Source organism: Monodon monoceros, unplaced genomic scaffold (assembly GCF_005190385.1).
Source record: "Monodon monoceros isolate NGI ecotype Baffin Bay Population unplaced genomic scaffold, NGI_Narwhal_1 Super_Scaffold_9, whole genome shotgun sequence".
Classification (NCBI taxonomy): domain Eukaryota; kingdom Metazoa; phylum Chordata; class Mammalia; order Artiodactyla; family Monodontidae; genus Monodon; species Monodon monoceros.
The window spans coordinates 20003256-20017498 of NW_021703786.1; the positions used below are offsets into that span (position 1 = coordinate 20003256).

Genomic DNA, 14243 nt, shown 5'->3' on the forward strand with positions numbered 1-14243 from the left:
TAGAAACAGTCTTGGATTTTGCTTCATATGTTGATACAAAGAACATTCAGAAACATAACCTGGAACTTTGTTCAGGTGAATTTCATTTACTGTCTGTCCATCTATACATTTTTTAAAAAAGAGCCATTTGGAAACAACCAAAATATATGTCTAATGATGAGAAAGCGAATAAGTTATAGTATATCTATACAGCGGACCAATAGGCAGTTACATAAAATCATTTTTTTTTTGCGGTATGCGGGCCTCTCACTGTTGTGGCCTCTCCCGTTGCGGAGCACAGGCTCTGGACGTGCAGGCTCAGCGGCCATGGCTCACGGGCCCAGCCGCTCCGCGGCATGCGGAATCTTCCCGGGCCGGGGCACGAACCCGTGTCCCCTGCATCGGCAGGCGGACTCTCAACCACTGCGCCACCAGGGAAGCCCCACAAAATCATTTTTATCAATAAATTTTAATAGGCAAATTATTGTGATCTAATGCTAAGTGAATATTTACCTTATGCTATTATACTATATGTATATATATAAAATATGATCTCTTTTATGTAAAACACTGAACTGAGAAAGAAGGAACTATCTCAGAATGTTTGCAGTGGTTATGGTAATGAGGTTATGGGTGAATTTTGTTTCCTTCACATTTTACTGTATTTTCCACTTTTCTAAATAAGGATGCAGTAAATATGTACGTATTTTAAAAAAGACCAAGTTTCAATTGGTCCATTATGTTCACCAGAGCAAACGTTTCCACGTTTTAGAGTAGGCAGGACCAGTGGCTGGAGAGAGCACTGGTGCCCCAGCACCGGTGCTGACTAGCCGCGAGGCCTCTCACTGAGCCTGTCTCCTCAGCTCCAAAAATGGGGGTGACAAAGACCTCTGTGAGGAAGTACAGACACACAGGCTGCAGACTGACACCCAGGACATGGTTCCTACTAGATCTGAGGGAACTGGGGAGGCACAGAGGTGGAGCGCACGGGAACCTCTTGAGAGTTGGGGAGCTGGTCCCAGGGTTCTGGTGTTGTGGCTCCAGGGGCCTATAAAATCATTCCACTGGACTGCAAATCCAACTGGAGTTCTCAAGTGGGCCTACAAAACTTCTGCCTGGATACAGTTGGAAAGACAGCTAGAAGCACAACCGGTGAGAGAAATTCCATCTCTGAGAAAGAGGCCTGAATGGCTTTGGGGCCATGCATAATTCCTTCTTGACAAAATCTGTTTCACTCTAGGAGAGATTCTTATTCCTAACTTGAGCTCCCTCTTCACCCATTTCTTCCCAGGCACCTTTATCCTTCATTTATTGTTTGGAAAGCAGTTAGCCTGAGGAAGGAGCCTAGGTGCCAAAAAGAGGCCCAGATGTGAAGACAACACTTGATAAAATGCCTCCCTCCGACAGGGAACTCTGGCATGAAGCCCATTTCTAAGCCATTCAGCAGGAAAGGCACACATGACTCTGGGGAAGCTGGAGAGACAGACTGCCAGTCAGAGCTTACCAAAGGTGTCAGCGTAGATCTTGGCAAAGGAGCCCAGTGTGAAGCAGATGCTGTACTGGGAGCTGGAGAAGCAGACGTTGCCCAGGAGCGGGGAAAGGATTAGGTTCTCGTCAGTGGAATACATGCTGAAACAGAGACAGCCGTGAGTGCAGGGCCAGCTGGGCAGCAATGCCGGCGCGATGCCAAGGGTGAAGGGCGCAGGGACTCAGTATCACAGCTTCTTTCCAGCCCTCACCCTCAGAAGGGGCTTGCGTAATACACTCAGCTTTGCCAACAGCCTGGTCCAAGAAAGTGACATGATGGAGCTGTACCCTAACCCCCAGTAACAAAGTGATTTCCCAGAGCTGGAAACATTCTGCGTGATCTTTAAGAAGTTAACTGCGCTGGGCAAGGGGAAACTTGGAGGACAGAGACAAAGACCTTGGAACACAGGAAACTAATCTAATGTGATAAGATTAGAGAAATCCAACGTTTTAGAGAAATCTCAATTTCACAAACAGAAACACCAGTGTAAGTAAATGAATGAATGAATGAATGAATGGAGAAAAAGCAACTTTGCCCCTGCTCCCACTGCCCTACTCTTTATTGCCTTGTTTGGCTTTGCTTTACAAATTCACGTTAAAACGTTCGGTCTTAAAAGCCATGCAGAAGCCACAGCACCCCAAGTTCACTAGCATTTATAACAAAACCAGCTGTACACAGGGATCAAATCCACAACCCTAGCCTTTCTGACACCCTGCTTTACGGAATTTCTTTTCTTTTTAAAAAATATTTATTTATTTGGCTGCATCAGGTCTTAGTTGCAGTGTGCAGAATCTTTTTAGCTGCAGCATGAGAACTCTTAGTTGCGGCATGTGGGATCTAGTTCCCTGACCAGGGATCGAACCCGGGCCCCCTGTGTTGGAAGCGCAGAGTCTCAGCCACTGGACCACCAGGGAAGTCCCTGGAATTTCTTAATTTAGAAATAAAAGTACTGGCTTATAAAGAGTACTCCCCTACCATACTCCCAAGTTACGGTCCCCAGAGGCAATTGCTTTCAACTCTTTTAAAGGTGCTTCTAGAGCATTCACCTCGATATTTCTAAATAATATGTTCATGTTACTATTTCTTTTTATTTCTTTTCTTTTTTTTTTTTTTTTGGCTGCATTGGGTCTTCATTGCTGTGCGCGGGCTTTCTCTAGTTGCGGCGAGTGGGGGCTGCTCTTCGTTGCGGAACACAGGCTCTATCTAGGTGGCGGGCTTCAGTAATTGTGGCACGTGGGCTTAGTAGTTGTGGCTTGCAGGCTCTAGAGCGCAGGCTCAGTAGTTGTGGCGCACGGGCTTAGTTGCTCCGCGGCATGTGGGATCTTCGCGGACCAGGGCTTGAACCCGCATCCCCTGCATTGGCAGGTGGATTCTTAACCACTGAGCCACCAGGGAAGCCCCATGTTGCTATTTCTTGTTTGGTGGTTGAGATGTGACTTCTTGACTTCCTATTCTGGTAGATCAGGATTTAGCCCTGTCCAAGCCGTCCCCCCTTTAGAGAAGTTTATCATTTCATCTTTTGGACTCCGGTCATTATACGGGCTCCAGTCATTCTCAGCCCTTCCAGTGACAGGGAGAAGATACCCCTGTTGAGAACCAGCATTACAAACTGGGGGGTGGCAGGGGTGGGGTGTCTGAAGGTGAACCTGTCCCCAGCCACGAGAGTACTGTCCCTGATCTTCAGCTGGAGAGGAATTCTCTCAGGAGGACAGCCTCCTCCCAGGTCCTTCAACGGGCCTCAAAAAGTCATCCAGTACATCCTTCAGCCTACAGATAAAACTGTCTTTATGAATATATTTAGGGAGTTCCCTGGCGGTTCAGTGGTTAGGACTCCACACTTCCACTGCTAGGGGCCCGGACTGGATCCCTGGTGGGGGAACTAAGATCCCACAGGCTGTGCGGTGTGGCCAAAAAAAACTATATTTAAGCTATTCTTCAAAGCCACCTTGGTACTGTATTCTAAGGTCGCCCAACCATCACTCATAAACCCCAAATCCATCTTGTTGAGAAGCAGCTTCAACAAGAAATAAAGGCCAACAGTTCCTTCTCTTACTGAGTCTGTACCAGTAAGACAATAGCAGCTAACATTACTCACCAATCAGCCACTGTCTGCTGAGCACTGTGCTAAGTGTGTTACATTGGCTGTCTTTAATTTCTTGTAACATCTCATTGGGCAAATATTACTATTCCCTTCTTACAGAAGCAGAAACTGAGGCTCTATGAGCTTAAGGACTCTGCCCAACTTTACACGGTTGGTTCTGTGAAGACGAGACTGATTCTAGAGCTCAGGGTACTGACTGCAGTACTAAATTGAGGATGTGTGGCGAGCTGCATATCTGGTTAAGGAGCAGAGTTAACGAGGCCAAGGCGGCGGAGTCAATCCCTGCAGAGCCAAAGAATGCGCCTCTAGCTGTGTCCAACAAGCTTGTCAATGCATGCCAAGGAATCAGAGTTGCCCCCAGAGGTGTTCAAGGTTAAGATTTATATAAACCAGAGCGCCGAGGACAGGAGGTCCACTCCCAGGGTTCCTCTACCTTATTAATCCGTTGACCTCATCTACAATGTGACGCAGCTTGTAATAAGCATCAGTGGGGGGCAGCTTCAGCTCTAGGATCAGCCGGTCAATCTTGTTGATGCACACGGTGACTGCCAGCCTCTCCTGCACGGCGTGCTTGATCAGCCGCTCTGTGTTCAGCATCACCTGAGAGATACAAGGCTCAGAAGGTGGTGATGAGAGCAAAGAGGGCAGAACAGTCCAGAGCAGAGCCAGAAAAGGTGCTACTTAAAAATATGAAGAATGTGGAAAAGAGGAAATAGATTGTTGGGGGGAAGCAGAGGGTATCTTGCCCAATGGCAGATTCAGGAATTTTAAGAGGTGACCTTGCAGGATTGAGAAATGAATAAATACACTGATGATGTTGGGAGCCAGGTTTCTCAGTGCCAGAGAAGGAACCAAGGAAGGCTTGGGAAGAAGCTGTGGTGCTGAAATAGAATTGTGGGTATTAGGATAAATTGATTTTTTTCTTCTCTTCTACTGTGCTAATAGTTTTTAATATGTATGTGTAGAAACAGTTACAGATACGTATGGGTGTATATTATCTGTGTTCAGTGGAAAGTCCTAGAAGCAATGTGTCCCAGTAGCAATGAACATACTCTGATCTTTGTTTCTAAGTATCTGTCCTCACTATAAGGAGCCAAAGCTCTATGGAGAAATGGCTGATTCCAGGATTGGGGCAGGGAAAGTACAAGATGAGTCTAGGACATCTTTTTGTGCCTGAAAAAAGACAGGGCATGTCAAAAGGATAAAGGAGCCAGCCTGAAGGAGTTCTCACTAGCCAAATCTGGGATAACTAGAGTATCAAAAGATATAAAGATACTAGTGGATTATAAGCCACCGAGTAAAATAAAAATCCGTGTATCCATACGGATAATAAATAAGCAAATGGAGAAGGGAAATCTCTTCCTTACAACAGAATTCCAACCAATAAATATAGAAGAAATAGTAAGAGTTAGAAAATCACCATTTGCAACTATTACATCAATAAGCTAGGAATGACCAATGGATGATAAAACTGGTAAAGTCTGATAAGGAATAACATGTATACATAGACTCAAGGTATCGCCCCACAGATCAGTTATTACAAAGGCGGAAAACAGTAACTTTACATTGGAGAAGCCTGGTACACCCACCTTAACCAAGTGATCAAAGTTAACATCACCAATAATGGGATAAGGTTACATCATGGGCCTTCTGATGTGATGGACTAATAAGAACACAGCTGTGCTGATACAGTATTCCTGCCCCAAATAACCTGAACCTAATCATGAGGAAACATCAGACAAACCCTGACTGAGAGACAGTCTACAAAATAAATGGCCTATACACTTCAAAAATGCCAATGTCATAAAAGACCAAGAAAGGTAAAAGAAGAATTCCAATTAAAAGAGACATGAAAACTAAATGTCATGCATCATCCTGGATTAGGAAAAAAAATTCTATAAAGGACGTTATTGGGACAATTAGTGAGACTGACTAAGGTCTACAGAAAAAGATCTGTACAACAATATTGTATCAACGTTGAATTCCCAGATTCTGGTAAGTGTATTATGATTATGTAAGTGAATGTCCTTGTTCTTAGGAAATACATTCTGAAATATTTTATTTTCAAATGGTTCAAGGGGAAAACACATACGTGTGAGTGCATATGTACATGTACAGACACAGAATTACAAATGAGGGTGTTCTCTGTACTACTGCAACTTTTCAGTAAGTTTGAAATTACTCCAAGATGAAGTCAGTTTTTAAAAAGGTAACCCTGGCTCCCTGTGCTGGCTATCTCACCGATGACAACATGAATGAGGTTGGCCAAATTACCTAATCTTTGGGCCTTTTAACTCCAATCTCTCTTTACCTTAGACAAATTCATTAACATTTAAAACTCTCCTCCCTCCCTTTTATTTACCTTTGTCATTTTTGTGTTTCTGAATGACAATGGGTCCTATCATTGTGAGCTTCACTGGGCAGGGAGTGAGGGACTCACTGAGAACTAATTTTGACTTTCATTTGTTGCCCTAATTTTAGAGCAAAGGTGAGCCTTAATCCCACAGACTCTCACGTTCTCTAATTCCCAGCTCACTCAGAGCTCTGGCCATTGTGTGCAGCAAACATGACAGGGAAGAGGGGTCCTGAGAGAACTGACGCAGACTTACGCCCTCAGCAGCATCGATGAAAAGGACCACTCCATCTGAGATGCGCAAGCCAGCTGTGACCTCGTCAGAAAAATTCACGTGTCCTGAAAAGCAAATACCAAGTAAGTCGCCACTTGTGTGGTGGCAGGATGAGGCACGATTAACTTGTACGTGGTCTGTGGGGCACTGCAAAGCATGTGAACCCACAAATACCGCCTTCTCTTCTCCCCACAGCTCCCTGCAGTGTGCCAAGTTCTACGTTAGTCACATCCTTGGATTACGCTTTTATACAGGAGGCCCCCAAACATAAAGCAAGCATTTTATCAAGGAGGGCACAACACATTCAACTCGCAGACTAAACCAGTCTAATCAGCTGTGAACAGGGTTCTGCGGGACAGAAGACAATTTGGAAGCAGGAAAGAGGGCAAAGGAGGGCCTGGAGCACGTGAGCCAGTTCCTGGCAAGGTGGTGCTGGTGGGTGCGGGTAGGGGTCAGGGGCTGAGAGGTACAAGGGCATCGGGCATCTGATGGGGCAAAGAAGGCCAATCTGTCAAAACCCAAATTTTCCTATTTAAAAAAAGGGAAGCCTGAGTTGGTCCTTCCCAAAGAGAAAGTCAGCCACAGGGTGAGGTATGCTGCTTCTATGGTAACCTGCATGTCCCCCAGCCATCGGTGCGTGCTCCCATAGTCTCCTTCAAAAGACTGAGACTGCCTGAGGCCGGGACCATGTCTAACTCAGCTTTGTTGCCCCAATGTCTAGCACGGGCTGACACAGGCTGAAATGAGTAAGTGAATAAGATTCCCCCAAATTTAAATCTTCTAGAGCAGAGTCAAGAGAGGAACAAAATAGAAGGCCTGGAGCACACTGCTGGCTAATTAACTAGTTAGAAGCAAAGGAGACAGTGAAAAAAGAAAATTATCTCAATGAAGGCAAGGGAATGTAAAAACAAAGACATAATGCTCTGCTCTGTTCTGGAAGCAAAAGAAACAAACAGGACAGGGTTCTGATGGTAAAAAGTCAAGGAATGTCCTACCTGGAGTGTCCATGATATTGAAGAGGTAGGATTTTCCTTTGGTATCTGGCAAGACTACTGTCACAGGAGTACTCTTGATGCCAACACCCCTCTGAAAGTCGCAGAGAGAAAGAGGGCGAGAGTGATCAAAGCTTCTTCCTATGCAGGAGGGATTCATTCTGCTCTTGGATCTTTCCAGTTGCTAGTAAATTACACTGATGTCTCTCCTTGTAATGGGTATGATTTTTACCTAGGTCTCTAACCAGAATGACCTTAAAGATGAACAATCTTCCTGTTAAAAAGCACTGGGGCGGCGGGGGCGCGGGATGGGGAGTTGGTTCAAATACAAAAAAGTAAAAATAAAAAAATGAACAAGCTAGCAAAGCAGTATTAAACCTTAATAGAGAATCCAGAGTCCTCAAATCTTATCCTCCTCATACACTGTAAACAAAAATAATTTAGCACAGTACAAGTAAAAAGAAACAATCTGCAGCACTTTAGGTTTTCTTAAAAATATATTATAAAAGCTGTAACAGAAAATAAGTATTAAAACAACTCCAGTCCAACATATACATAAAAAAACAATAGTTAGTATCTGTTGAGTGCTTAACATATGCCAGCACCATTCAAGGTTCCTTTGGTTAATCACAGTACTTACACTCTTGTGCTTTCCATGTGGTCATTTAAGAGAGACAGAAATAAAGAAGAGGGGGAAACAAGGGATTAGAGGGGAGGACAAAGATCCAGATGGAAAGGAAGGCCAACCAGTAGGAATGGGAAAGACAAAAATGTATGCTCACTCCTTTATACAGAAGACAAGCACAAAGACAGATGAACCCATTCTCCAGGAGAAGCTACTCCCAGAAAGATCAACGTATGGATGGAGTCATGTTACAGATTTTAAGGACGATGTCATTTTAAAAATCATGTTTAGCTTCTGCAGAACTTACAGCATAAATGTACACATGACCTCTTAGCATTTGCCCTACTTGGCTAAATTAAATCCAGCCCAGGATAGGAGGGTCCCCCCTTTCACCCTACAGTTTGCCTACCCAGCTCTCCTTCAAGTTATAGATCATAGGATGACCGAGAGAAGCAGGGAGATAAAGAGATGAGGGGTGGGAGTGAGGGTGGGGAGGTGTGTGGTATGGACCAAAATGTTACCGTAAAGCTCTTCTACATTCCGTACAAAACTACTACTGCTGGGCCTGCTGTGGACAACAATCAGACTTCCAAAGGCACACTTACCTCTTGCTCTGTGAAGAGGATGTCAGTGTAGCACAGCTTAAAAAAAAAAAAAAAAAAAGAACTGTAATTACCTCCTGAATTCAGACTCCTCTCCCACACAAACCATCAATCACTTTCCCTCACCATCTCCCAGCTCAAGGGTCTCTGCCTCAGGAGGAGAATAGATGGAAGAAAACAGGGTACCCCTACAGAAATTTCAGACAATGAGACCAGCACCCTCCCAGATGGAAAATGCTCCTGGGTGTGTGGTTTTTTGGGGAGTGGAGGAAGTCGCTAAAGACCAGGTATGACTGAAGAGCTAAATTATATCAAATGCACTGAATTTTTCACGGTGGTACAGGGAGACACATCCGGCCTTCATGGGACCCTGAACGTCAAAACAGTCAATCTGGCCAAGATTGAACATTTATTGCACTGAGACTTGCAGCCCCACTTGGCCTCATTCACAGGTGCTTAAATTTATCATGAAAACAAGGTCCAATTGTATTATATTTATAGAGAGGCTATTAATACTATGACAGGAAAGAATAGGCTATCGAAGTCAGGATATATCAGAACAGAGGAGGGATCCCAAGCACAGAACAGATCATCCAAAAATACTGCACACTAGTATTTTTATGTTTCTGAGAAAATTGAAATTATTTTATTAAGGTCTATTAATAGAAATTACAATTATAAAACAGCACATTATATGCATCATTATTTACAGTGAGAGTGGGAAGGTGGAAGAAAGGGGAAGGAGAGAGACACCCATCCCTGTATATTCTGAATGGTTCATCCTAAACCTTCAACAGAATTTCTACTCACATCTTGGTCGTAGCGCTTTCTGATTTCCGGGTGAGTCTGCTCTATTAAACAATCTACAAAACATGTCTGAAAGGGAAGAGAAAGTTAAGTTCTGCAAACCGCAGAGAAAAATCTACTCTACCCTTCTCCCAGTTCCCATTACACCACATAATTTAGGGATAAAGAGAGGAAGAAGAGAGCAGGGAGGATTACGGGACAGCAAAGAATTAACAATGAAGCCACAGGATTATTTTCAAATGAAAGATGAAATCTTTCTTAGACAACCATCCCCCAGGAAATGAAAACTTATAAAATCAGAGTAAGGCTCAATTTCCCCTCTTCTGTCCAGATGTAGACACAAGGCTCAGGCATGCAAGTGGTTTAGCTTTCCATCTGCTGCTCAGGAAAAGCTAGAGTTTCACAGCTCAGTTTCACAATAGGCATGGAGGCCCCCCAGAGTGAGGAGGTCCAGCCTTATGGCCTCAGACCCCAACGTGTGACTCTGAGGCTGAAAAAATGAGCAGAAACGAAGAGCAACCCTGTTCCAAGTAGCTGAAAGCTCTCTCACCTTGCCATGGTGGAGATGACCACAAAGGGTCACATTTCTGATCAGCTCCGAGTTATCCATCAGATCTGCCAAGAAACTGAAAGGAGAAAGGAAAAGAGCAAAAGGGACTTCGCCAAAAGTTTTCAAATGGGGGGGTGGTACAAGGTGTTTTAGGTATTTTCGGCCAGGAACAACTTTCAGACCAACTGGAGAATGCTCAGAGGCAGAAGTGGGTTTCTACCTCTACACAGTTCTGTCTTTGGGAACGGAACGGACTTATTCATGAGGAGACACGACCTGTGAAATGTCATGGAGATTTCAACAGTAAAATAATGAAATTTGAAAAGCAAGCAAGAAGAAAAAACCAAATACCAGCACACACATACATGAGTACTGTTCAGTTCAAAACATTCAGGCTAGATGTTATACATTTATACCACTGATGCCAAGGGGACTTCAAATCACTTTGGGAGCTTTGCTTCTGAAACTGCCGTCACAGCTGGTTAACAAGGCTTTCAAGAAAACCTCATCTCAAAGAAAAAAAAAAAAAAAAAAGAAAAGCTCATCTCATTAATGATGAGCAGAGGAGTTCCATCCTGATCAAAACCAACCCTGCCTTTCTTGCTTATCATCCGCATTGCTTATGGTAAGCAGCCTTCAGATGACTTCTGGCTCTGAAAATCAAGCCTGCTTTCAAAGACTGGAGATTTTTTTTAAAAATCACCACTGAGAACACAGAAGAATGTGATGCAAGTTCTGAAGAAAACTGAAAGGTTGTTTCAAAAATGTGTGAATGGGGCTTCCCTGGTGGTGCAGTGGTTGAGAGTCCACCTGCCGAGACAGGGGACACGGGTTCGTGCCCCGGTCCAGGAAGATCCCACATGCCGCAGACCGGCTAGGCCCGTGAGCCATGGCCGCTGAGCCTGCGCGTCCGGAGCCAACGGGAGAGGCCACAACAGTGAGAGGCCTGCGTACCGGGGGAAAAAAAAAAAAAAAAGTGTGAATGGGGGACTTCCTGGTGGCACAGTGGTTAAGACTCCGCACTCCCAAGGGGCCCGGGTTCGATCCCTGCTCAGGGAGCTAGATCCCACATGAAAGTCACATGCCGCAACTAAGGAGCCCACCTGCCGCAACTAAGGAGCCCATGAGCTGCAACTAAGACCCAGTGCAACCAAATAAATAAATATTAAAAAAGAAAAAAAAAAGTGTGAATGATGGCAGGTGAGCTGACCATTTCAGAAGGGACCTTACTCCTTCGGACATACAAGATGTCAACATGTTTTTAAAAAAAAGTTTCATTATCTAATAACGGGCCACAAGCTCCTCAATATATAAGAGCCTTATAAGTGCATTTCATCAATGAAAATATTTTCAAAAACAGTTTGCAGTTTGAGGAGTCTAAATTATTCTACACATATCTACCTACCTGTGCCTCCTTTTCAAAATAAAGAGTTGTTATGTTCCCAAAACACTTAGCAACCATACCGTGTCAAAACAGGCTCTGGTGGCCCCAACACTGACAATTATAATACCCAGTTCTGTCTCAAAGGCTGGCTTCTAATACCAAACTAAAGGTTTGGAAGAAGAGAAAATGGCTGAGATCCGGATGAGAGCCAAGAAGAAAGTTAAGATTGAGCCTAAATATCTCAGCAACGATATAAGCTGAAGGAAAATTTTGGCAAATTGTAGGAAGAGATTTTTGCTTTCACAATAACTCACTGGCGCGGCACCATGGATGGACCTAAAGATTATTATCCTAAGTGAAGTAAGCCAGACAGAGAAAGACAAATACCATACGATATCACTTATATGTGGAATCTAAAAGAAAAAAAAAAAGATACAAATGAGCTTATTTACAAAACAGAAATAGGCCCACAGACAGAGAAAACAAACTGACGGTTACCAAAGAGGAAAGGGGAGGGGAGGGGAGGGATAAATTAGGAGTTGGGGATTAAAATATACACACTACTATATATAAAACAGATAACCAACAAGGACCTACTGTATAGCACAGGGAACTCTACTCAATATTTTGTAATAACATATAAGGGAAAAGAATCTGAATCACTGTGCTGTACAGTGGAAACTAACACAACATTGCAAATCAACTATACCTCAATTTTTAAAAATTAAATAAATAATAAACAGCTCAGGGATATGCCCTTTTACCCACCAAAATAAATAAATACATAAATAAAGCTGAAATCTGTCAGACTAGATCTGGCAGCAGGCAGCGACAGAGCTGAACCTGGTCATAGAGAGAAGTCGGCCAAATGACTCAGGCACAAACGGATGCCACTGCTCTCACCACCACCCCAAAAATCCACTGGTTACTTCAACCACAAACCACCTCCTACCTCCATGAACAAACTGAACCTACAATATTCGTGCAGAGACGCTGCAAGACCTTATAACTTACTCCATTTCATATACCGTGACAGGTAATGTCTGCTCCATCAGAGTGAATTTCTTGGTTTTCACCGGTTTAATAATGGGTTCTAGGGGGGAAAAAAAAAGTAGTGATGTGCAGGTAGGCATAAAGCATAAAAATACAGAGCCCTATTCCATTAGTCTGAGCTTTCAGAATGGATGATATACGACATCAATTTATGTTGTCCTCGAGGACCACTCAGGTTGAGAAAGTTCTGGGAACACTGTTTGGCATGAGACACTGAAAGATCTTGAATTGTGGACTGAGGTGTTTGGACTTCATTTTGTGGGAGGAAGGGAGAGGGACTGGATATAGGATGAGGTCAATGTCAGTTCAAAATCTCTCCTTGCATTTATAAAATGCAACTACTTCCCAGAAGATCAATGAAAATTATTAAGGAAGTGGAAAATAAGCATTGTGAGGACTAGTTAAAGAAACTGGTATTATTTGGATGGAAAAACATATCAGACCAGAGGGAGAACTTAAAAACAGTCTTCAAGAACCCAAACAAACATTAGATAAAGAAAGAAGTAACACTTATTTGTTTGGTAACAAGCTGTTTTGTTGACTATCAAAACAGGGTTAATTGAATCTCAATCCAGAAATACCACCTGAAAGAAAAACTAGTCAGTTCATTCACTGAACTTTCAAGACTGCTGATGGCTATGAAATGAAGTTTTCTAGTTTCGATTTCACCTCTCACAGCCCAGTGCCTCCAGACTCACCTGTGAGAGGCTGGGTGTCCTCCTCCTGAACTATGGTCTCCACTTCAGGACCATACACCTCCTCAGCTGTGGGGTAGTACTTCTTGTCCTCATGCAGCACCACCTCCATCCCAGGGTGGTCTTCATCATGATCTCCCAGCTCGTCGTCGTCGTCATCATCATCGACCTAAAAGCAAGAGACGGAAGGAGGCTGGAAGAGGCATGCACTTTTCCTGCGCAATGACTCATACACTACACGAGTTAAGAGCAATGACTTCACATGCCTGACAGCTTCTTATTTTGAGTTCTGTGCTACCATCAGTGGGGCAGGTTCCACTCTTGCATGATCCTTCACAAAGAGAAGACTGTAAGCCATGGGTATGGACGGCTCTCCTGATTCAAATGGACCCTTTCTTAAGTGCAGGCCATTGGTCACAAATGGATCAAGCTTGGAGGCACTTTTCTGGATATTGCCCTATGCCTCACATATTAGGAATCCCATAGGACGGGAGTTCTTTGAGCACTATTCATCTCTGTGTCCTGAGAACACAGCATGTTAAATGAACTCTCTCTCTCTACGTATTCCTGTCCCTGTTGAATACTTCCAATAACAACAGTACTCACTGACAGCCCGGTTTCTCTGTTGGAAAGTGAGTCTCCATAAATGACATCGAACTCACCTCCTTATAAATTAAAACCCACAGTCACAAGCAACACTGAACAAAGCTATGCCCTCTTCTCCTAAAAAGTCTTTCAAATGATTAAAAGTGGCTACTACATAACACTTTATGTTCCAAAACACCCTGGTTAATTCATTCGCTCAACAAATATCTACTGAGCACTTACTATGTGCCAGGCACTGTTCTAGGTATTGGTAATATAGCAATGCAAAAAAGAGAGGTGATGACATTTGAGCAAAAATCTGAGGGAAGAGAGAGTAAGTTCTACAAGTAAGTGGGGAAGAGCATTCTAGTTGGCTGAAACAGCAAATGCAAAGGCTCTGAGTCAAGGGTACGCTGGCAACTTTGAGGATTAGCAAGGAAGCCAGTTCAGTAAATAATGGGGAGAACAGTATAAGCTGAGATCTCATAGGAGGTGATCATGTAGGATCTTCTGGATCGTTCTAAGTAATCTAACTTTACTCTATGATAGTGCTTCTCAGCCAAAGACAATTCTGTCTCCCAGGGAACATTTGGCAATGTCTGAAGACGTTTCTGGTTGTCACAGCTGGCTCTGTGTGTGGGGGACCTAGTGAGTAGAAGCCAGGGATGCTGTTAAACACCCTATAAAGCGCACGACAGCCCCTGCAACACAGAAT

At 43.7% G+C, this 14243-nt stretch overlaps 1 protein-coding gene across 1 annotated transcript in view; it reads right to left on the reverse strand.

The window, feature by feature from the left end:
* The window catches only part of EFTUD2 (elongation factor Tu GTP binding domain containing 2), a 32915-nt gene that overhangs the window by 13868 nt on the left and 4804 nt on the right, over window positions 1–14243 (reverse strand). Inside the window, exons 3-11 of the mRNA XM_029211493.1 lie at window positions 12947–13112; window positions 12210–12288; window positions 9812–9887; window positions 9265–9330; window positions 8458–8493; window positions 7231–7321; window positions 6218–6300; window positions 4042–4208; window positions 1484–1608 (exon numbers count right to left, since the gene is read on the reverse strand). Of these exons, the coding sequence (XP_029067326.1) occupies window positions 1484–1608; window positions 4042–4208; window positions 6218–6300; window positions 7231–7321; window positions 8458–8493; window positions 9265–9330; window positions 9812–9887; window positions 12210–12288; window positions 12947–13112 (889 nt within the window). The remainder of the gene's footprint in view (window positions 1–1483; window positions 1609–4041; window positions 4209–6217; window positions 6301–7230; window positions 7322–8457; window positions 8494–9264; window positions 9331–9811; window positions 9888–12209; window positions 12289–12946; window positions 13113–14243) is intronic.